Consider the following 23,895-nt stretch of genomic DNA (forward strand, 5'->3'; position numbering starts at 1 on the left):
TAGTGACCTAAGCGAGATTATTATTTTTATTATTATTATTATTATTATTATTTTTAAGTTATATTTTTATATTATTATTATTATTATTATTATTATTATTATTATTATTATTATTATTATTATTATATAGCCTATACATGATATAAATTCATATTCTCAGTTTCGTAACCCATTATCCATACATATCCATACACATATATATACATATACATATATATACATATATACACATATACATACACATACATATACATACGTCAAATAATCACACAATACTCGGCTCTACCAATTATCAGTTAGAACAGCCAAGGGGTCGAGGTTGGGTTTCGGAATAGCTGGCCGTCGATATATAATTTATCAACGACCATCGAAGTCCGTTTACCCTCCTGTCTATTTTGTTTCATTATAGGAAACAGTACTTTTCGCCGCTCGTTTATCTCTCTTGGGAATTGATCATTCATCCCGAAAGATGTCCCTTTGAGCTCCCGTCCTTTACTTTTTACCAATTCTTTATGTTTAAAATGTTCGAACTTAGCAATAATAGGACGGGGCTTATTGCCCTTACGAGCTCCGAGCCGGTGTACACGGTGAAAAGAGATATTATTTACCGTCTCCTGAGGGATCTTTAGCGATAATATCATAAATTTTTTATCTCGCTCTCTGGATTATCTGGGGTATTTTCGGATATACTTGAAAATATTAGATTTTCCCGCATACTACGGGATTGAACATCTAAGACCGTTTCCTTTAGCATTTTATTCTCCTTTTTAATCGTCTCCAACTCGGTTGTGACAGCTACGAGAGAGGAGCGTAGCTCGGAATTATCTCATTGGAGATCGCTTACCTGTTGGCTAACGAATTCCAAACTTGCCTTTAATTCTTTGACGTCCTCGCGGATAAGACAGAGGACGTCAAGTTTTTTATTTATGGAATCCAGCATACTCACGGATACGTCAGCGGTTACTAAATCATCCGTATCTGTTGACGAGTCATTTTTCCTTTTTTTCGAAGGATTATCACGACTAGCCACCAGATCATCCATCGCGCAGCTATAAAAATAATCGTCAATAAAGCGTTCGAGGTCGTCCACACTGGATAATATTTCCGATCTTTCTTAGAAAAGAAAAAAAATTAATTTATCTAGTCGTTAAATTCGGGTTTAATTAGAAATATAAAGCTAATTCTATTTTAGCAGCAGGGCGCCGCCATGTTAGATTTTCCCAGTCTCGCTACCGGTCTCGCGATAGTCACAGCATCTCGCGATAGCTCTGCCACTCCTGACAAGTTTTCCAAAAATATGAACACTTCTAAGGGCGTCAACGTCCGCTAGCACAGCAGGCTGTTTTAGAATCTACATGATTATGAAGAAGCATTACACAATTTTGCTATAATAACAAAAGTCACATGAATACAACTCGGTCGTAATTTGGTGTTTCCGAGTGGTAACATCCATCTTTCACATGGCACGTGAAGGCGGGGTAAATCCCGGCGCGGGGAGTTGATGGGTGGAGTCGTAAAAAAAAAAAAAAAAAAAAAAAAAATAGTGACATGGACACCTGATCCCATTAATCAGAAGATAATAGTATTGTGGAATGAAATGATGACATAGTTTGATCATATTAATTACAACGGTGATCTGATGACCTCAAGGCAGCCATAATTTTTCATAGCTAGCTTTTTTGCATTATTTGATCACTATCAAATCCCAAATACAAAGCACGCTACTTACATCACCCATCACATCCTATATTGCAACTAATTATGTAATCACGTTTGTTGTTTTTCTCTAGATTTTTGAAGTTGCTATGCTTTTCTTTTTCTTTTTTTTTTGGGGTCCAATTAGAAGACGTGTTACCCCCCACAGCCTCATTACTGAATCGTCTCGACGCACAGATGGGGAGCACTATTTGTCTATTTGTCTCCATGAGTCTCCTTTTGACAAATTTCTTGTTTCTGGCTCTGATTTTGGAAGTAACCATGGCAAACCACCCTTGTCGCTATCCATGTGGCTGTTTAGCATAAGCAAAAAGCTTGTTTTGGGGGAAGAAAATGACTCAAACTAGTTTATGAAATAATCTTTATTTTCGCACCTCCACCTCTCGCTGTTGTTCTTGAGCGGTTGCAATTCACTATTATTGTAACTCATTCATTCGCAGCCATTTTCAGTCAAACACAACCTCGTCGTCCCGACTGTTTGACTGGATTTGGACTGATTTTGCAAGGCCCACAGAATATTGTGTTCGATTGCTATAAAAACATGGAACCTATCAAAAGAAAGATTAGCATCTCTTCTTTCATCAGGAAAAAAATATATTTGCACATGTTTCCATTTTGCAGCAATTAGCATTAGTATACAGTTAAGTTTCATCAATATTCATTCACATTCACAAAAAGAGCTTATTGCAACATGACCCTGGCTGATCTCTTATACTCTGCTGCCACCTGGTGGTCATTTTTTTTTTTTTTGTAATTACTACCACTGCTTTAAGCCACCTCTTCACATAAGAAGCTGCATCAAAGCCTTATGTGTTGTGTGCTCTTGCATAAAAAAACAAAAAAACAAAACAACAAAACGTATAAGTACGTTTTTGGGAATGAAGGACAAAGTATTAAAAAAAACAAAAAACGTCTTTCCACGTTTTGGGTTTGAATAAGTTAATGGTACTAAAACAGCGTCAAATCAGTTCTACATGATCAATGTCGTCATAAATGCCCTTATATGACATCATCACATAATGATCATGATCCGATGGAGCGATGTTAATCCCGCGTGAAATGATGTAGCCTCGTACATACTGCCAGATTGTTCTAGAGAGGATTCCAGTGATTGGATAATGTTCACAGCATGAAGTAATCCTCCATCAGATTAACAATGAAGCCATTCTTCCTTCCGTGATTATTCTTTTTTTTTTTTTTTTTTTTTTTTTTTTAAAAAGCAGTCCCGAGCTTTATATCAGATAATGAAAAAGAAGCGCTTTGACTGACTTTGTGACTGTTTTGGGCACGGGAATAAATCAGTTCATCCTCGCTTGCTTTACATAATCTGCACCGAGAGAGAGGAAGCGGGATATGATGAAGAGGACGGCGAGGACGCTTCCTCCGCCCCCCCCCAAATGGGCACCACGCTTGGCCGAGCCACATAATGCATGCTCAACAGTATAAGTCTGCAGAAGGGCCCGCGTCCATGGATCATTGTCAAGTGGCATGTGACCTATAAAATGCGTCCGCCTACACTTTACATGTCCGCTCGCTCAGCAGGAAAAAAAAACAAAAAAACAACAACAACAAAAGCACGGGGTCTCAAAAAATGCACTCCCACACTTGATTAATTTCTCTGTCGTCTTCAGGGTCTCCCATCTTCTCATTCTCCCCCCTTTTGTTTTTTACAGAGCTTTATTTGCTTTCACATCATTCAAAAAACTACAACGGCGTGTTAGGACCACGTAGAAATATATATTTTTTTAGAGGGCGGGGGCAATATGACAATTTTTGTCATATTAAAAAGTGGAAAATTTGCCACTTTTTTTCTCATCATATTGCCCCACTCTCTAAAAAGTATATATATTTCTACGTAGCCCTAATGCACCGTCGTCCAAATTTGCCACTTTTTTTCTCGTCATATTAAAAAGTGGCAAATTTGCCACTTTTTTTCCTCATCATATTGCCCATGCCCTCTAAAAAATATATATATTTCTACGTGGCCCTAATATGCCTTCATACCAATCCAGGGGGCTTTCCTGGAAATGGCTAAATACATATTTTTTTTAACAAAAGCCTGAAGTCTGGAGTCCACTTCAACCGCTCCAAAATTCCTTCCTTTAAACAAGAGTTCTCTTTTAGTAACTTCTCTTGTTGTTCCCAATACTAAATTTACACGACTTATTCTGATTGTTTTATGGTCCAGAAGAAAGATATTAGCAAGGAATAAAATTTTAGACTTTATATATGTTTTAATTATGTTTATTCTAAATTTATAGGCTGTATTTTTGTTTTCCCATTTCTGGGTTTCTTCTTTAATTAATTACCACAAGTTTCTTTTGCCAATTTCTTTTACTACAGTCCTCATTATTACAAATAATAAGACCCAGTATTTTAATTTCTTGTTTAATTTGGATATTGATTGTTTTTTGTTTTTTTTTTTCACTTTCATTTCCGACCCAGACACCTTCAGATATCCTCACAATGCTTTTCTCCAGCGACGTTCACACCCCTTTAACGCTGATGAGAAAATGACAAGGTCGCGTGCAAGTCCCGTCCGCGTCATCTCCTCGCCTAACGATCATGAATTACACGTCATTAAGCAACATGCCGCGGGTCCTCCTTGCACATTCGTCATGTGCCTCTCAGCTTCACGTTGTGGATTCAGGACGATTAATTTGATTGTTCCGCACGGCTGTGTCTTCGAGTAGTCACTTGCCATCCCTCGCGCGTTAACACTCTGCCTTCATGTGAGCGCGTTTTGACTCGGTAAAAGCGGGTGTAACTTGTGGCTCAATTTTGGCGGATTTGACCGAGGCATAGGGAGTCAGGAATCGACTGCATTCCATCCCACGACAGTGCACAACGGAGCAAAACACCCTCTTCTCTCTTTGTCAGCCTAGTCAAGCAAAAAAAACAAAAAAACAAAAGAAAGAAACACCCACCGGGTTACGTGTAGGTTGACTACGACAACTTGACATAATTCTATAAACGCAAGTCACTGAATCATACGACAATATATTGATATCGCAATAAATCGTGATACTTTGTCTCCCGATAGATTATCGATATGCCAACGCAAGTATCACGGTATTTGTAGTTCATATACAGCCACTATAACAGCTCCATTGATTGCAATTACTTGGCGGGCCGCTAGGGGGAGCACCTCATAAAAGTGGCGGCGAAATGGACGCAAGTCTTCAGGCAAACAAGACTCATCAGCGCTCTTTGACTTGTGGAAGACATTTATCTTTCCAGCAACTGACTCAGTTTTGCATTTTATGTTTCTATGAAAAATGTGTATTATATCTTCAATTTTAACATTTTTAAAACATATTTTATGTTTCAACCTTTTGAAGCACACGATTTCTCAGGAATATTGATATTGATTTAATTGGATTTAATATGTAAGTAATTTTATTTGTTTACTTCATGTTACACAAAAAATTGTCAGTTTATAAAATGAAACAATTGATTATGTGACATGTTGCATGACAATAGTGTTTAACTCATTTGCTCCCAAAAATGTATAAATACTTTTTTTTTTAATGTTTTAAGTGTCCCAAAGACATATTTATGTTTTGTTTTTTTTTTTTTTTTTTTTATGAAAGACACAAATTTGTTGACAGAAAGTTGTCTTTGTTCAGAAGACATTGGTATTTGTTTTAAAAAAAAAATGCACGAAAGTACTGACTGTGAAGAAGACACCAGTTTTAATATTGTGTTTCAGTGACGGCACAAAAAAAGATTTACTCATTGAAAAAACATCAGTTTACGTCTTGATTAGTTTTATCGTAGATGATCGTAAATGTATTACCTGACATATATATCAATAATCACGGTATTGTCATATGGTGAGATAATCGTGATCGTGAGCCTTGTATCGCATATCGTATTATGAGGTACTCAGAGGTTCCCACCCCTAATCATAAATCAGATAGCAACAATAATGTAAACAAATCTGTGACTGAACTTATCTCGACATTGCTATACGTAAAATATATACATACGGGTGGTAAAATGGTATGCTTAATCAGTGTCTTTTTGTCCGATGAGTCAGTCTCGTCCACATCACCAGGAAGTGAAAAACGAGTTCATTCATTAAGACCATCCAGACTGCCCCTCCCACCTCCTCGTCTACCCCCCCACTCCACTTCATCCCACTCCATCCATCTACATATCCGCTATCCGGCTGGCCGACCTGCTAATTAAATCTCCATACATGCTACCACTCGCTAAAGGTCAGTATTCATCACAATATCGTTATTCTGTGATTAGGCAACACTGTCTGCCGGCTTGCCTCACTCATCCTAGGAAAACATCGATATGAGTCTTATATTTAAAGATTTGGTTGTGCAAAATAAATCGGAAAATGATACGTTGCCGTGCAGTTTTCATTTTCTTGTGCTTCTGCCCCAATTCTCAGCGCTGTTTCTTATTAATTAGCACCCCGTTGCTGCCCTTTTAGCGTTCTCCGTCATTTGTGAGTACTAAAATCAAGCCGCGTATATATCTTGCTTTTGTTCGCTTGCGTTGTAATCAGCGGGTGGTCCCCGCTGTGGCACGCAAAAAGGGAAGTTAAATCTACTCGACGTGACGACTCAAACTGAATTTTCGCTCTACTTAGTCTATGTTGGTTAAAAAAAAAATGAAAAGGAAACTCTCGGGATGCCTCCATGAAGCGCCAAAAATAAAGAATCCGGATCACAAGGCATCTCAAGCAGATTTATTCAATTAAATGCATATTTAATTTGAAGAATAACCGTCTCATCACAACAAGATGTATTCCTTTTTTTTCCTTCTTTTTTTTAACAAGCCAAGATGCAGCAAGGAAGGAATTTCATGCTAACCATGTGATTCCAAATCAGGCTGACAATTTGATCATTTTGAATAGAGATACAACGATTATCGACACCGATATTTGGCATTTTGACGACTATCAGTATGGGCCTTTTTTTCAAAATCTGAAATAAAAAAATAAAAGGTAAAGCTCAAATCCTTTTAATCTGCGAGTACTATTTCTTTAAGATTTCAGTTAACTTTATGAGATGCTTCTAAGCCTGGCAAACTTCTGAAACTTTTGTTTTTGTTTGACATTACAACAAAGAAATGTGTTTTTAGCTTTCTTTTAACGTACTGATAACGTACTGATAACTTTGGGAGCTCCCTGAAGATTTTTTTTTTTTTTTAAGAAATGTAAAATGAAGTATATCGTCTAAGATTTAAAAAAACAAAAACAAAAAAAAAACTTGAAAAATGTTCAATAAGCACAATGCTTTAAGACATTTAACAGCAAAGTCAAGATTGGCGTTTGTATTTGAAACATTTTGGAAGCCAATATTTTTTCCCCCTTCTTTACTGAAAATTAATATTGGCTTCAATTGTCGGTTATCAGCCTCCTTGACTACTAATAATCGGCATCGGTATCAGCCCTGAAAAAAACATATCGGTCTATCGCTAATTTTAAAAAATATTCAAAAATTTCCTGTATTGTGATTTAATATGTGTTTTTTTTCTTTTTCCAAGGTCTTCTTTCCATGTGCTTTGAACTTAAACAATAAATTATTACAATGAATAGCATCAGATTTATTATACATAATTGTTTTAGGCTTATAAATAAAGCTTATAAAAAATAAAAAAAATGATGAAATGAAATGAAAATGAACCATGAATGAACTTCACTTTGCGTTAACAGCGTTTGCTGTGAACACACAATTCTACAAAACAAGTCAGAAAATCGTAAAACACATTGCAACAATAATGCAAAAAAAATGTCTATCACTTCAATTTTTCATGTTTCGTGAAACAATGATGTTTAACCATTTGAGCTGTGCTCTAAAAAAAAATATACACACGCTAGAGGTGTACCGATCACAATTTTCCGGCCGGTCAACGATTCCCGATCTTTTAAAAAGTCTGACCTGCCAATCTCGATTTTTGCCGATCCCGATTTTTATTTTTTTTTACATGATAAGTAGCCACCATCATTGTCCCAATCGTGTTTTATTGAAAAACATTAAACAATATCTGTGTAATAATGGAAACAGTTTGTTTTAAGTGCACATTAAGTATTTCTCTCAAAAATAAAAGCCTATTAATCATCTCAGCAGAAGAGGATATTTTTTTTTCAGACCTCTGAGGAGAGAGATGAGATCGGTGGAAAAGATTGGTTTGTTTTTAAAGGCACGGTCTTCCGTTTTCACTCAGGAAAATGCACTTTTTAAATACAGGATGTACACACTTTAACTCCTTCTCAGTCTACACCTCTGGACTTCTGTTAATGTGTGGTGGTGAGTTTTTTTCCTAAACCCCCACCCCCCCAGCCTGTATTTTGTCATTTTGTGTTTGTTTTGTCAACAGCGGGACGTTTTGTTGGACAGACTGTTGTTTAGCCCTCCAACCAGTCGCAGAGCGGGAGCTGGTGGGGGGAGTGAGTCGCAGATGCAAATTTGTCGGCCGCATGACGTCACTCCCGCTGTAACTTGACAGCACGTACGCATTTTTTTTTTCACTCACTCACTCACTCACTCACTCACTCACTCACATAAGCTTACATGTGTGAGTGAGTGAGTGAAAAAAAAAAATCCTTGCATGGTGTCAAGTTGCCGTGGGAGTGACGTCATGCATAAATCGGCCGGCTGATCGATCGGTGCACCCCTAATATACGCATATTTATAAATAAAAATAAAGCTGACCGACCAAATGAAATGAAGGTGGGAATTCCCAAACAAAAATGCAGCATCTGTGGTATGAAAATGCCATTTTACTACATTGCGATGTTGATTTGAATTCGATGAATTTTCCAGCCCGAGTATGAATGTATCATATAATTACAATGAGCTCAACTAATCCTTTTAGTCAGGACAGTTGTGACGATCATCCTGACAGGTCAGCAATTTAGCATCAGCCAATGCCGTATTATGTCATTATATACTTTTTTTTTTTTTTTTATCAAGGGAAACCTTCCCCCCTCAATGACTGATAATGCATAAAAGCTCGTCTTGCTATTAATGTGGAATCATCGCATTAGAGCGTGGTCGTCGTCCAAATTTGTGTGGAATAATTGTCGGTGAAAAGGACGTTTGTGAGAAAATTGACTCTTTTGGAGCCCGTAAGAGCCGAGCAGCGGCGACATGAAATGAAATTTCCTCTGCGGTTGAATATGTGTCATTAACTCTGTGAACCGGCAGCCAACGGAACGGGGGCCCTCGTCAGCCGCGCCAGCCCAGCCCAGATTAGGCCATACATCAGAGAGCTTTGGAGAGCGGATCTCTTTCAGTCGCCCTCCGCTAATCGCTTTTTTTGCGTGGCCCCTTCTCGTTCTCGCAACTCGCCTGCCGTATGTATGTATATATCTGCTGATCCCGCCACTTCCTTCCCTCGTACACTCGCTTTGTATGTGGCGCTGGCAGGCGCACGCAAGCTGAAAGATGGATACGGACGAGAGTGACCTGATTCTGCCTCAGCTTCTGGCCACGGTCCAAATATAGGATACAACGCTCTCGTGTTGCCGCCTCGTGTGGCGGGACTGACTCGGCGTCGTCTTTGTTTGTTTCTTTTGGCTGTGCTGCGGGATACTCAAGGGAACACTTAACAATTTCCTTTTTAATTATCAATGACAACATATACAGTCAGATTGACATGGTCGTCTGGCTTGGATTCAGTAGTTGAACATTATTGAGAGGTAATTACAATTAATTAACTAAGAATAGATTGAGTATATTTTGCTGCATGAAAAAATATAATTCTTTCATTAGATAATAAAATGTCATTTCTTTAGGTACATGTTAAATATCGCAATAATATCGGTATCGCTATATTCAGAAACTATATCGCATGATTTTGCAATATCGTGCATCCCTAATACATATATATATATATATATATATATATATATATATATATATATATATATATATATATATATATATATATATATATAAGGGGTGGGAGAAACAATTGATATTGCAATATATTGTTGCGCTCTCTGTTGCAATAAATTATCGATACACTGACGGTAGATATCGATGTAATGTTTCCAGTTGTGCAGTGTTGTTATAAATGTTTATGCACTTTATTTTGTTTCAATTTACAATGTTTACAGTTATAAGGCTACGAGGCAGTGAGGCACTATGCAGAACTTTGTACATTATTATACAAAGTGTTGGCATTGAATAAATGCATAATTAGACATTTTCCTTTTTTGGGCATTTGTTGGCTTTTTCAGTCACATATTGTGATATATTGCTAATTTTTTTTGGACAATATATAAAAAATTGTAGATATCGTGTATCACGATATTATCTTTTTTTTTTTTTTTTTTTTTTTTTTTTTTTTTTTTTTTTTTTTTTTTTTTTTTTTTTTTTTTTTGAAGAGCTCAGAATTGTTCATTCGGTAGTCTTACCGATTCAACGTCTTGTCATCATTGCTCTTTTCCTTTTTTTTTTTTTTTTTTTTTTTTTTTTTTTTTTTTTTGTGTGTGTGTATGTGTGCGTGCGTTTGCGTGCGTGCGTGCGTTTGCGTGTGTGCGTTTGCGTGCGTTTGCGTGCGTGCGTGCAAATACGTATAAATTTATACTCATTCATTCACCTAAAACCTTATAAATATCCCATTACCCTTCGCCTTAACCAGGTACTTCAGAATCTTGCCAGAGTCGTGAGATTTAAATGGTCAGGAGACCAGAGAAAAGGTCAGAAAAAAAAGAAATAAAGAGAAAAGAAAGGTAAATCAAAGTGACATCCAGCACCGACCAAACACTTCCTGCCTTCCCCATGATTACAAAATCAAAGTCTTACGCCAACCCCGGAAGCCTCTAAATTCCAGCAAATTTAGCGAGATCTCAAGAGCCCAGAGGAAAAACTAAAGAGAGGAAGGAGGGAAGGATCGATAAGGCAGAGTGAGATCAATAGAAGCCAGTACATCCAATCCATCAAAGTGAAGTCCAGCACCAACAAGACCCCTCCTGCGTGGTTACAAAACCGGAGTCTTATGCCAACCCCAGAAACCTCATACTTCTAATAAATTAAGATCTCAAGTGACCAGAGGAAAAACTAAAGAGAGGAAGGAGGGAAGGATAGATAAAGAAAAGTGAGAACCACAGACACCAGCACCAACTGATTCAAGGGGCTGTGGGAGGGAGAGGGTACTTCTGTTGAGTTTCAGTAGATGCTGGTGCGACGGATCTGGCATGCATAAGGACCACCACCAAAGAGAGAAGCCGTCAACCGCGGTCCAGCAAAGCGAGCACCCCCCCCCCCCCCACCCCCCCCGGAATCCCCAGGCCGCGGCAGCACCAAGGCCACCCCCAAGCCACCCGAGCGGACACCGGTCAGCGAGCCGACCCAGATACCCGGAACACCCCCGCCCCAGCCCCGGCCCACACCCCCGAGCCCAAGGCCGCAGAACGAGGCCCAGCGGGCCCCCACAGCGCCCCACCGGTCCCCAGCCCCCATCCCCCCACGACCCCCCCGCACCCCACCCAAACCCGCCATCCACCACGACCCAGGCCCCACCACCCCCGACCCCCAAACCCCCGAACACACCCCGACCCCCAGCACCCAACCCCCCACCCACCCATACCTCCACCCCCCCCCCAAACAAGCCGCCCCCCCCCGACGGCCGCCACCCCCCCCCCCGCGAACCCGGCCCCCCGCGAGAACCCCCCACCCCCCCCCGGAAACCGGCACCGGGCAGCAGCGCAGAGAGGGAAGATGTGCCCACCCCACCTCCAGCCGCGCGAGATTTGCACCGCGGCGGGAGGGGGGAAGCAGAGGAGGAAGCACCAGGGGAGAAGGCGGGACACCAGAACACCGAGCCCGGTGGGGAGAGGCCCCGGTCGTCACGCCAGAGTACAAGTGACACCTAACCCTGTTACTGAGTCCGCCAGCTCGCCGACTGGCGAGCTCTACCCTTACACCGTGAATGTGGCCCCACCCAGTGTATATACAAGTGTGTGCGTGTGGTGCATTAAAATTGGGAGCAGGTGAGTCGGAGCAGAGGGAAAAAATTTCCCCTACTCCGACACACCCGTATCCCCCCCCAAAAAATGAATATGTATATGTGTGGTGCATTAAAAAAGGGAATGGAGGGACAAAGTGGTGGGGCAGGGACACAAATGGGGGGGACCACAGCGCTGCCAGGCACTGCAGTCCATCCCCTCTGATGGCTCCCCGCCCCAACTCACCCCTCCCCTTGGACGTGAGGTGCATTAAAATTGGAGGGGAGTTGAAGGGTGAAGACGGTGTTTCCACCCTTCCCCACCCCACCAAGAAATGTGTTGTGTGCCCTATGTGTATATTTACAAAGTGTATAGTGCAAGCTAGTGAAGTGAGTAAGAGGAGCGACCAGCGGGGCCTCACCCAACCCGGCGGGTGTAGGTGGCACGCCCGCCCCCCAGCACCCCCACCCCCCGCCGCCCCCCACCTCATCCACCCGGCACCACAATGGGCGGACAGCCAGCGCAGCAGGGCTACCGGACAGCCCACCAGCCACCGGGGCCCGCCCGGGGCACCAGGAGTTATACCGGAGCGGGGCAGGCCCCAAACCCTCGCCCGGCCCCCGGAGCCCGACGCCCGGGCCGGGGAGGGAGCCCCAGGCCCAGGGAGAGGGAGGGGGAGGGGCCGCAGGGCAGACAGGGAAGGGGGGGGGGGGCGGGGGAAGCGGGGAGAAGACGACAAGAAGGCGAAAGGGCGGCTGCAGGGCAGGAGGCGGGGGGGGAGAGGAGGAGGGAGGGCGACAAGGGAAAAGGGACCGGGAGGCAGAGGAGGATGGGCGGGAGGAGGCGAGGAGGGAGAGGCGACGGGGGGGAGGAAGGGGGAGGGGAGAGGGAACCACGGGGCACACCGGAGGCCCACCCACCCCGAACCGCGCCGCCGGGCACGGAGCAGCGGACCGCGCCGGGACGGCACCGCCCCGGGCACCAGGGGAAGCACCCCAACACCGCACCCCACAGGGGGCCCAGGGAGCGGCCAAGACGCAACCGCCACCGAGCAGACAACGGGGGGGGGGGGGGGGGGGGGGGGGCAGAACCACCCCCGCCCGACCACAGGGGACGGCGTCAAGAAAATTGACTAATTAGCATGCAGTAACACCAAGTGTTGATGCTTAGTGCCCACTAGAAATAGATCTTAAGGAGTTATTGAGTATAGTGTCGTATAGTGTGGTATGCTCGAGCCCACTAGCAGCAACTAGGTTCCTGACTATATAAAAATAAAAACAATCAGATACAAAATACCAAATACAGGAGCAGCGAAAACAGAAGTTGTAACGATGTGGTGGCTCTCGTTAACAGGCAGAATCTTGGCAGGATTAAGTTGCCAAATTGAGATTAAAATATTCTATGTACATAGACCATATTTGTTTAAATCTTGATACTTGATTTTTATTTAAGGCAGAGATTTTTTCCATTGAGATATAATTTATTAGTAAGTTTAACCAGTGGTCGATATTTAGAGATTGTTTATTTTAGATCACGATATTATCGATATCATGAGCCAAGCATCGTCACAGTATCGAGACCAAAGGATCAAAGGAAGGAAAAATGAAACGAGAAAGTGAAATCCAGCACCATCCAGCAGACACCACCTACAGCGTTACAAAAAAACAGAATCTTTCACCAACCCCAGAAACATCTAAATTCCAACAGATTAGTGAGACCTCAAGAGACCAGAGGAAAGAAGGATAGATGAAGCAGAGTGAGACCCACCAACACCACTAATTCAGCATCCATCAAGTATATCAACCTACCAATCTAGCTGTTGGAAATCTTTTTTTGCCAACCATCTATAAGTCTATCTGTCAATAAAATATACGGTCCTCTCAAAAGAACTGACACCAAGGCCTAAGAAAGACTTGAACAAAACTGGTTAAACGATTAATTATGTAGACAAAGGCATGCTGGGCTGGACAGGAAGATATGTAAGATTGGCTAAAAAAAAAAAAAAGGGTTGGCACGCCAGGTGATCAAACAATCTGCGCAGGAAAGAGTTTGAGGTATTTGTTGACACGATGCATTCATCTTCAGGGACTCAAACGGAATGATCTATCATTGGCGGGCAAGAAATTTTATTTTGTCATTCCCACAATACATCAGTGTTTTTTCAAACACAAACCTCACAACACGGGCATCTTATTAGCAACAGCGCGTCGAGCGCCGCACTGATGTTATTTGCCGTTCTGACCCAGGACGTCTGTAAGCGCCGCGAGTACCAATGTCATGTTCCGGCGGCGGCGTAATGAAAACGTGTCTGCTTCCTGACAGACAGAAAGTATATTTCACCAGATTGCAGCAGGCGCGCTCACGAAACACGCTCGGCGAAGATGGCAGATGTGATTGGCAAGCGGCTGGAGTCATACGGCGAATAACACGGCTGCTGGGAAGTGATGGAAACACATTTTGCACACACACAAATATGCGCGCACGCACAAGATAATGTCAAGTGATTTATTTTGGATTATCAAAACCACTTTTGCAGGCTCAGAATCAGGTAATTGCTCTTGACAGGAACGTCTTTGCGTTTTTTGTTATTCTCTGAGGAAGCGTTTAATAATGAAGCCAGCAGTTTTGTTTTTTTTTTATCTGCTACAGCCTGTTAGCCTTTTAATCCCCGGGAAGATAAAGCACGTCACAAACACGGGAATACTAAGACGAGGCAACTTTCTAGAATAGGTTGCTTTGTACGGAATCATGCTAGCATCGTTCACTGTCGTGACAACGGTCCATTTTGATAAGTGCTTCCGTTCATTTGTCTTTGTTTACCTTCTTCCTTCGTCCTTGCTGCTCTTACCCTCCGACCCTGCGACACCATCCAGGTCAGAATCCGACTAATCTTAATTGATCATTCATACCTCTTAAAGCACTTATAAATCATTTTGGATTAGACAATGTGCACAAAGAATAATAGTGCAAATATCTATCTTATGTTGCATTGGAGGATGGTCGAAAGTCGGATATATCCAAGTTGTTTTTTTTCCCAGTTCCGATCTGAAAGCATTCGAGGCGAAAGTAAACAACCAAAATGGCGGATATAGTGGTAAAGTGTTTTTATTTTGGTTCTTAAAACTCATTTTTGCCTCCAGCAAACTTATCTTTTTGTAATTTTGCTACATTTATTGTTTTTGTCTTATTTTATAAGCATTCCATACAGTTTAGTAGTTGAATGTATAATTTCATGCCGGGATATAGCGGCATACCGTTACGTACGTTGCGTTACATCAAGTTATGTCAAATATTTATGAATGAAGAAAGCTATCTTGTTTTATAAATTGTGTTTTACCAATCACGGTCTGTGTTTCCAAACGGGTCGCCATTGTAGTGTCGTAACTTGTAGCCCGTCGCTGAAGTCGGGGTCCTTCTTTGTTTCTGACTTCGCAAGTGGAATTTCCGAGTTCAAGGGGGCGTTCCTGTACACACTTCCTGGTTTGAACTCGGAAAAGTCCCACTTCCGACCATCCTCCAATGCAGCATTGTTCCCTGAATTTTATTTAAACCGATTAAGTATTAAAATTCGAACATACCGTGGCGAACACCATTATCCTGGTCACGTGATCATCTTGACGTATCCCGTGCTTAAAATGACCTTGCGTAGAACCTTCGCCCATTTTAATGGGAATTTGCTGACGTAATTGGCAAGAAAATGATGTCTTTGATCCCAAATACGGCGCCAATTCTGTTCAGTCAAACCCTCAGCACATTTGGTTTCATGTGTTTTATTTTGAAATATACTGGATTTACCTTGATGCGAGACGCCCGACTTCCTGTCCGGCTCATGTAATTTCTTCAGCTTCATGAAAATCCGCAACCGCCGTCCGGAAGAAATAGAACGCTTGCGGAAACCTTCCGCATCGCCACATCCGTTTCGCACCGCAGCTGGTGTGAATTGAAGCGTAGACTTGAATGCGTTCTATCCTTGCGGCGTCCGGATGGCCGCCGTACGGAAAACGCACTGCATCCGTTCCACAGCCGGTGTGAATTGGGTGTTAAGGAGCCACTTCATCCAAGAGCATTTCACCCTCTGACCACTTTCCACTTCCCATTTCAAGCAAGTGAACATTTTTTTTCCTTCCTTCTTTCTGTTTGGCATGAATTAATGTTTGTCCTGAGTGTGCCAAGACGTCACATTATACCCGGAATAATGGACGTCATGTGATTCACCGGACTGTAACTCAAGTCTTCTATCTGGACTGACGTTTTTTTTGGGATGAATGCAAAGGCGTCATCACCTGCCAAGTCTTCCCTCGCATTCAATCACACGGTGAAGCCATTCATCACACCTTGCCGCTCGCCTCCCCAAAAAAAAGTGTGGTCAAATCCAACCCCACACACACACAAGCAGAATAATGACCAATCCCCAGCGCCGTTATTCTCTTATCAAATCCCATAAGTCATTCTACCCCACCCAGTGTCACGACTGATATAAATATTGTCTGGCGACGGGGTGGAATGCTGCATACAAACAAGGAACGGGCCTCAGACTTGTTTTTCCTTCACAAAGATGGCTGCTTGAGAGTACATCAATGCGTTGCAGGGATTTTGCTTTCAAACGTCATGACGCTTTGCATCATTTCGCCATTTTAATATCTCTCCGCGTCGGTCGGTCGGTCTGACTGCGGGGAATCGTGCCTGACGGCTCAGCCTCCGGCGTTGCAGCCGGGCGGCGGCGGCGGTCTTCTTCCATCTTCATCATCTCATTGCGCTCGTTTTCGATCTTCACAACAACAAAACGTCTTCTCGTGGGGTTCTTGCTGGGGGGGATTGGAATTTTGCACCTTTACAATTCAAAGGGCGTGAAATTATAACGGTGTCACTATACAAAATCGTTATTTTCCTGTTGGATGGAGTATGTGAAATAAAACAAGAAATTGTACAGGTTTGTTTTGAATATATATCTTTTGTGTCCTTGGTTGCAAACATGGTGGTGATGTGCCACATGCTGCTTCACCATGATATTAATGAATTAACACCTTGCGTCCTAGTGTATTATGGGGGGCGGGAATTAATAAGCTTTGGCTTCATTCAGTCAGGCCTTTTTCTTTTCGTGTACTATACATGCTGTTAAGTGTATGTTGAAATTTGTGACAATGATTTCCCGAAGGGAAAAATGAACAAATAAAAACAAAAAACAAACCATTTGCACCTTTGGAGCCACATGTGGCTTTGCGTCTCACTCCTGTGGCTCCTTGTGGACCTCTAAAAAAAATTGTAGCAATGGATAGACATATTTTGACATATTTTAATTTTTTTACATACAATATTATTTTTTTATTATTTTTTTATATAAAAAAAAGAATAATTAAATATTCAAAAAAATGTCAGAGTCCAAATTTGTAAATTGTAGATTAAAAAGGTAGAAGACAGATTTTAAAAATAGCTAAACATGTCTGAATAGTCACCATAAAATGTTCAGAAAGAAAAAGAAAAAGCAGAAAATAAAAAAATATCAGAAAATGTATTTTAAGAAAAAGCAGAAATGAAAATGTTTACTATAAAATAAACAAAAACAAAAAAAGAAATTGCTTAAATTGCCTTAAATGCACAGAATATTGCAAAAAAAAAGTCAGAAAATTCATTTAAAAAAGGCAAATGAGAAAACTTTAAAAACTACAAAATGCCTAAAAAAAAACAACAAAAGGCAAAATCTAAAAGATTACCATAAAGTGTCCATAAAATTGCCGTCAGAAAATTGATAGCTATAAAATGTCCAAAACAGGAAGGAGAGACCGAAGGAGACGCATAATATGTTCTTAAAATGTCAAACGTTTGACAGAAAGGCAGAAACGTCTTTAACTCATTCAAACCCAAAAACATGTAAAGGACACTCTCCCCTTCATTCCCAAAAATGTATTTGTTTTTTTTTTATTTTTTTAATGTAAGGCTTTGATGCAGCTTCAGGCATGAAGAGGTGGCTTAAAGCAATATTAGTTATTACAAAAAACAACCAGCAGGTGGCAGCAGAGTATAAGAGATCAGCCAGGATCATGTTTCAATAAGCTCTTGAATAAATATTGATGAAACTTAGCTATATTCTTATGCTAATTGCTGTAAAATGGAAACAGATACAAATATATATATATATTTTCCTGATGAAAGAAGATGCTAATCCTTCTTTAAGTAGGTTTCATGTTTTTATAGCTATAGGACACAATATTCTGTGGGCCTTGCAAAATCAGTCCCAATCCAGTAAAACAGCCGGGAGTGATTGCTTCTGTGAAAATGGCTGGGAGCAAATGAGTTATTGAGGATTTTAGTATGGTCTAGTCTAGTTTTATGAAATGATTTTTGTTGAGTTTTTCGTTGACGAAATGAACACTTGTTTGTTGTCGTTGACTGTCCCGCAGCTCCTGACCATCGACGACGACTTCTGCGGCCTGGACATGAACGCGCCGCTGGGCGTGTCGGAGATGGTGCGCGGCCGGCCCCTCTTCTCCGACGCCGAGGACAAGATGACCTCTGTGGTGGCTTACGTCTACAAGAACCACTCGCTGGTCTTCGCTGGAACCAAGAGCGGCCGCGTCAAGAAGGTAAAGCCGAGTCACCGTTTCCCGACGCCGCGTGAAAGCGATCGCGCTGGAAGGATGGTGGTAGTAAAGGTGGATTGACTTTCAGGCAAACTCGCTGAGTCGGCTGTATTTGCGTGCGTGCAATGAATTTGAGCGTGTTGTGGGGAAGCGGAGGTGTGATCAAGAGAACCCCCCGAGGGGGGATTTGATTCCTGCAAGCCAAACCTATCTGGTGTCTCGCTACATCCTCCTCGTCCATTACGCACACACCTACACACACACACACACACATGCTTCCTGTGCATCCCTTTACATCACAAGTCAACTTTTTTTCTCCACTTTGGACTTAAATCCCGGGAGTGCCTAAATGGGAGCCCACGTCAGCATGTTGCAGAAGTTGCTGGACGGCACACATCATCAGCATGTTGCAGAAACTGATTGGACTTCTTATCGGTTTCTTCAGGCACATTTCAGTTCGAGAACACTTTTCTGACTTTCTATTCATTACAATTTCCGCCTGTGTGACTAAGAAGGAGAGTTTTGACTGGCTTTCAAGCAAACCGGGTTCGTTTTACCATGTAGCTCATTTCATTTTCATTTTTGTCATTTTGAAATTTTCTCTGTTTTAGGCCAATTTCAGTCACACTTATTATTTTTTTTATTTATTTTTTAATCAGTTAGTCAACTTCATCCCATTTTTTAGTCAATTTTTAGTTGACCATAAATCTAGCATTTTAGTCTTTATCTTAGTCCAAGAAAACATCATTTTATTCATCAACAAAAACTGTTCTAGTGTTTTGTTTTTTTTTGTCAGGATTTGACCCCTGTATATATATTTCCATCCATCCATTTTCTTGACCGCTTATTCCTCACAAGGGTCGTGGGGGTGCTGGCGCCTATCTCAGCTGGCTCTGGGCAGTAGGCGGGGGACACCCTGGACTGGTTGCCAGCCAACCGCAGGGAACACAGAGACGAACAACCATCATATATATATATATATATATATATATATAATTCGAAAATTATATAAAAAAAATACATCTAAATGAAAATAAAAAGAACAAATATATATATATATATATATATATATATATATATATATATATATATATATATAATTTTTGAATTATATTTTTTTATTTTCACTTTTAATCATTTATTTATTTAGTATTTTTTTTTTAATTTTTTTATTTTTTTTTTATTACAACGGCTACTATCGCTCCATGCTATTAGCTAACAAGTTAGCCAGCATTAGTTAGCAGTCGCATGAACATTAGTGTTGGAACGTTGTAGCCGTTGGATTCATGTTAAGTTGTAGCTATAATTTATTCATTTATTTATTTTTTTTTTAAATCTTTCAGCGTGAATCCACGTCCTGCCTGTCATGTTTGTGCTGTGTTAGAGACGTGACAGATTAGCAGAGACAAGATTCGACAAAATCATACCAATTTCGTCTCGTTTTTGTTCATGGACTAAAATGTCCATAAATTTTAGTCCACTTTTTATTAAGTGAAGTACGTTTTCATCTCGTCTTCATTAGTCGACGAAAATGCACACTGATTTAGTCCCAGTTTTGGTTTTGAATGAGGGTTTTAGTCAAGTCTAGTCTAGTTTTAGTCTGATGAGAAAATGTGAGCTGACCAAAGTTATTTTATTAAATAAATATAAGGAAAAAAAAAAAATTAAAAAAACAATTTCATTAACGAAATAAAATAAAAGCGAAAATGCTTTTTAAAAAATGAAAACAAACTGAAACTACATTTTATGTTTACAAAACTAACTAAAACTAATAATAATTAATAGCAAAAATGTCCCTTTGTTTTTGTCTTGGCTAATTAATGTAATACATGAGCCTTTGGGGATGATTTTAAATGTGATTTGAAGTCGATTTATTTTGATATTAACCAGAATAAGGACGTTGAAAATGTGTCACACACAAGTGACGTGATCAAGTAGCAGCCAATAAAAAGCACCAAAAGAAGACGTCGCTCCCATGCTGTTTTTTATTTTTATTTTTTAAATATTGCGCACAATACACATTTTTCTAAAAAAACCTAAAACTAATACTGAAACTAACTAAAACTAAACTAAAACTAAGCATTTATTAAATAACTAAAACTAAAACAAAAAAAACTAACGGAACCAAACTGAAAAACTAATTAAAACTAACTCAATTTAAAAACAAAACAAAACTCAAAACGATATCAAGACTAACTCAAATGAAAAATCCTAAAACTATACTAACCCTGGTGTTGACAAAATGATTTTTGTTGAGTTTTTGTTGACGAAATTCACACTCCATGTAACATGCGCGAACATCATCGCTTCCCCTGGCGGAGCACGTCACACGTCGAACGACAACCGGCGACGGCCGCGGGCAAAAATGCGATTTTTGTCAAGCGAAACATCGTTGGGATAATTCAACTCAACTTTATTTATAAAGCGCTTTAAGAACAGGAGTTGCTGTATACAAAGTGCTATACATAAACATCAGTTTTACAGTAAACAAGAACAAAGCAAACATTTTGAAGTGTGAATACAGTTTTTTTTTTCTTTACAAGTAAATACATTATACATCAGTGAACAAATAAGAAGTAGTGAATAAAGAGATAAATAAATACATAAATAAGTAGACTAAACATCAAACTCATACACACCACAAAACACCAAGAACACCAAGTCTCATGTTGTGCCAAAAGCCAAAGAATACAGATGTGTTTTAAGACGTCTTTTAAAAGAGGATAACGAGGGGGACTGCCTAATATTTAGTGGTAGGTCGTTCCAAAGGGAGGGATTCGGCAACAGCAAAGGCTCGATCTCCTCTTAGCCCTCAGTACCTCCAATTGAGTCTGGTGTGCTGATCTGAGGCACCGGGCAGGTGTGTAGGGGTGCAAGAGCTCGGCGAGATAAGGTGGGGCAAGACCATTGAGAGATTTGAAAACAAATAGAAGAATCTTAAAATGGATTCTAAATTTCACAGGCAGCCAGTGAAGAGAGGCCAGGATAGGGGTTATGTGGTCCCTCTTCCGGGCACCAGTAAGCAGACGAGCAGCAGCATTTTGGACAAGCTGGAGACGCTGAAGTGAGGACTGGCTGATCCCAAAATAAAGTGCATTACAATAATCCAGCCAAGATGTAACAAAAGCATGGATTACCATTTCTAAGTGCTGCTGAGATAGGAGATTTTTGACCTTAGCCAGCTATCTAAGATGAAAAAAGCTGGATTTGACAACAGCGGCAATTTGCTGGTCCAATTTAAAGTCACTGTCCATCTTGACACCCAGGTTTGAGGCTGTTGGCTTCAAATACTGTGCCAGAGGACTCAAGTCGGCAGGATGGGAAGAGCCGCTGGGACCAAAGACCATAACTTCTGTTTTCTTCTCATTGAAGTTCAAGAAATTTAAAGCCATCCAGGGTTTGATTTCTTCCAGACAGGACAAAAGAGGCCTCAATGAGAAAGCGTCCTTTTTACTAAGCGGGACATAGATCTGACTGTCATCCGCATAGCAATGAAAAGAAAATCCATGTTTTCTAAGGATAGAGCCCAAGGGCAGTAGATACAATGAGAATAGAATGGGGCCTAATACAGATCCTTGCGGAACTCCATATGACAGTGGGGCGGTGCGGGACTCGGAGCACCCAAGGCGAACACAGAATGTTCTGTCGGCCAAGTAGGATCGAAACCACTCAAGAGCACTGCCGCCAATGCCCACCAGGTGCTGTAAACGAGCCAACAGAATACTGTGGTCCACGGTATCAAACTCTGCAGTCAGGTCTAACAGTATGAGACATGCATAGTCTCCAGTTTCATTTGCCAGGAGGATGTCATTAAAAACTCGTAAGGGCTGACTCTGCTATGCATCCTCTTAAAGCCTGACTGGAAAACCTCCAAAATGTTATTTTCCTCCAAGAAGGTGCTTAGTTGCACGTGTACCACTTTCTCCAGAATTTTAGAGATAAAAGGCAGTTTGGAAATGGGCCTAAAATTTAACAGCACACATTGGTCTAGACCAGGTTTCTTCAGGAGAGGTTGCACCACAGCATGTTTAAATTGTTTGGGGACTACGCCAGAAGACAGGCTACTGATGATAGCCAGAACTGAATTGCCGATAGTCGGAAGAACCTCTTTAAAGAAATGAGGGGGAACAGAATCACATGGGGAGCCAGATGGCTTAATCTGGTGGACAACATCTTCTAGAGAGCTCAGAAAAATGACTTCAAATGAGTTTAGCACTACCAAGCTATGGAAGGGTCAGAAATGATGTTGGTGGTGGTGAGTGCTCTAGCTTTGTCAATCTTATCAATAAAGAATTGAAGATTGTTATTGCACATTTCAGGGGAAGAGTTTGTGCATGTAGGCTGAGGTGTTTAAGTACTAAATCAGTAGTTTTAAATAGTACATGTGGATTTTGATGGTTTGCCTGAATGATATTCGCGAGGTATTCTTTCTTTGCCTCTTTCACTGTATTCTGGTAACAGCGCCAATTTTCTTTCAGGATCTGATAGGAGACCTGCAATCTTTCTTTTTCCACCTTCGTTCAGCTTTGCGGCACTCCCGTTTGGCTGCACGCGTTTTTTCATTGAACCAGGGCTCACGTCTGACTTTGGGTTGCACAGTTTTGAATGGAGCCACTGAATCAAGTATATTGAGGCAGCTTGAGTGAGCTGAGATCTTCAGTGTTTGAAGTGGGCATACAAAGCTCATCAACGGCATCAGAGAACTCATCAGCAGTGAGGGGGTTAAAAAAACAGTAGAAACAGTAGGATAAAAGTGTATATCAAAGCAGACAGCCATATGATCAGATATCACATTGTCAATTATTTTTAGATTTGACACTGGGAGACCATAGGAAAGAACCAAGTCTAACAAATGACCTTCTTCATGCGTGGGTCCAGACACACACTGCACGAGGTTAAATGAGTCAATGAGGTTCAAAAAGTCCTTAGCCAGTGGTTTATCAGGGCAGCACACATGAATATTAAAGTCCCCCATAATCAGGATATGGTCATATTTTAGCATGACTTCGGCAACAAGATTTGCAAAGTCATTTAAAAAGTCTTTATTGTATTTTGGAGGTCGGTAGATGACACAGCACAGTACAGTTTGGCCGACTTCAAAGAAGGTGGCTTCAAAGCTGTTGTTCGGTGTGGTAAACATACATTGTTTATATTTATAGTTGTTTTAAAAAATACTCGCCGTTCCACCACCTGTCCCGACGTCCTCGGAGCGTCCAAGTAAGCACAGCCTGGTGGTAGTAATTCAATCATCACGGTGGAGTCACCGACGACAGACCAGGTCTCTGTCAGGCATAGGAAATCCAGCTCGTTTGAGAGAATGAACTCCCTTAGGATGAAGGTTTTGTTTATCAACGACCGCACATTTAATAGCGCGATCCTTGTGGGAGCAGCAGCGGTGCGTGGCTCTTCCTTTCGGCGGTCTCGGGGAAGCTCTTTAAGAAGCTGGAGGTCGGCACGGCCGAGGCTGTCCAGACGAGCCGACGATCGTTAGCAGCCGGGAACCAGCAGAGTCCGGGATACGCTACAACAGAGTACATCAAGGCGTTCGGGACCGAGCAGGCGACGATGCTTGTTCCAGCACCCGCTTTAGCTTCAACAGCTGGCCACCGCGTTTTCCCCGGCACCACCGCCGCCGCCGCCGAAAAGGAAGCGCACGAACGCGGAAAAGCTCAGCCGGAATGT

At 41.4% G+C, this 23,895-nt stretch overlaps 1 protein-coding gene across 1 annotated transcript in view; it reads left to right on the forward strand.

The window, feature by feature from the left end:
- Positions 1-23,895, forward strand: part of plxna4 (plexin A4) — a 279,377-nt gene that overhangs the window by 30,232 nt on the left and 225,250 nt on the right. Inside the window, exon 3 of the mRNA XM_077499885.1 lies at positions 18,034-18,216. Within this exon, the coding sequence (XP_077356011.1) occupies positions 18,034-18,216 (183 nt within the window). The remainder of the gene's footprint in view (positions 1-18,033; positions 18,217-23,895) is intronic.

The sequence above is a fragment of the Festucalex cinctus genome, chromosome 16, assembly GCF_051991245.1.
Source record: "Festucalex cinctus isolate MCC-2025b chromosome 16, RoL_Fcin_1.0, whole genome shotgun sequence".
In the NCBI taxonomy this organism is placed as follows: domain Eukaryota; kingdom Metazoa; phylum Chordata; class Actinopteri; order Syngnathiformes; family Syngnathidae; genus Festucalex; species Festucalex cinctus.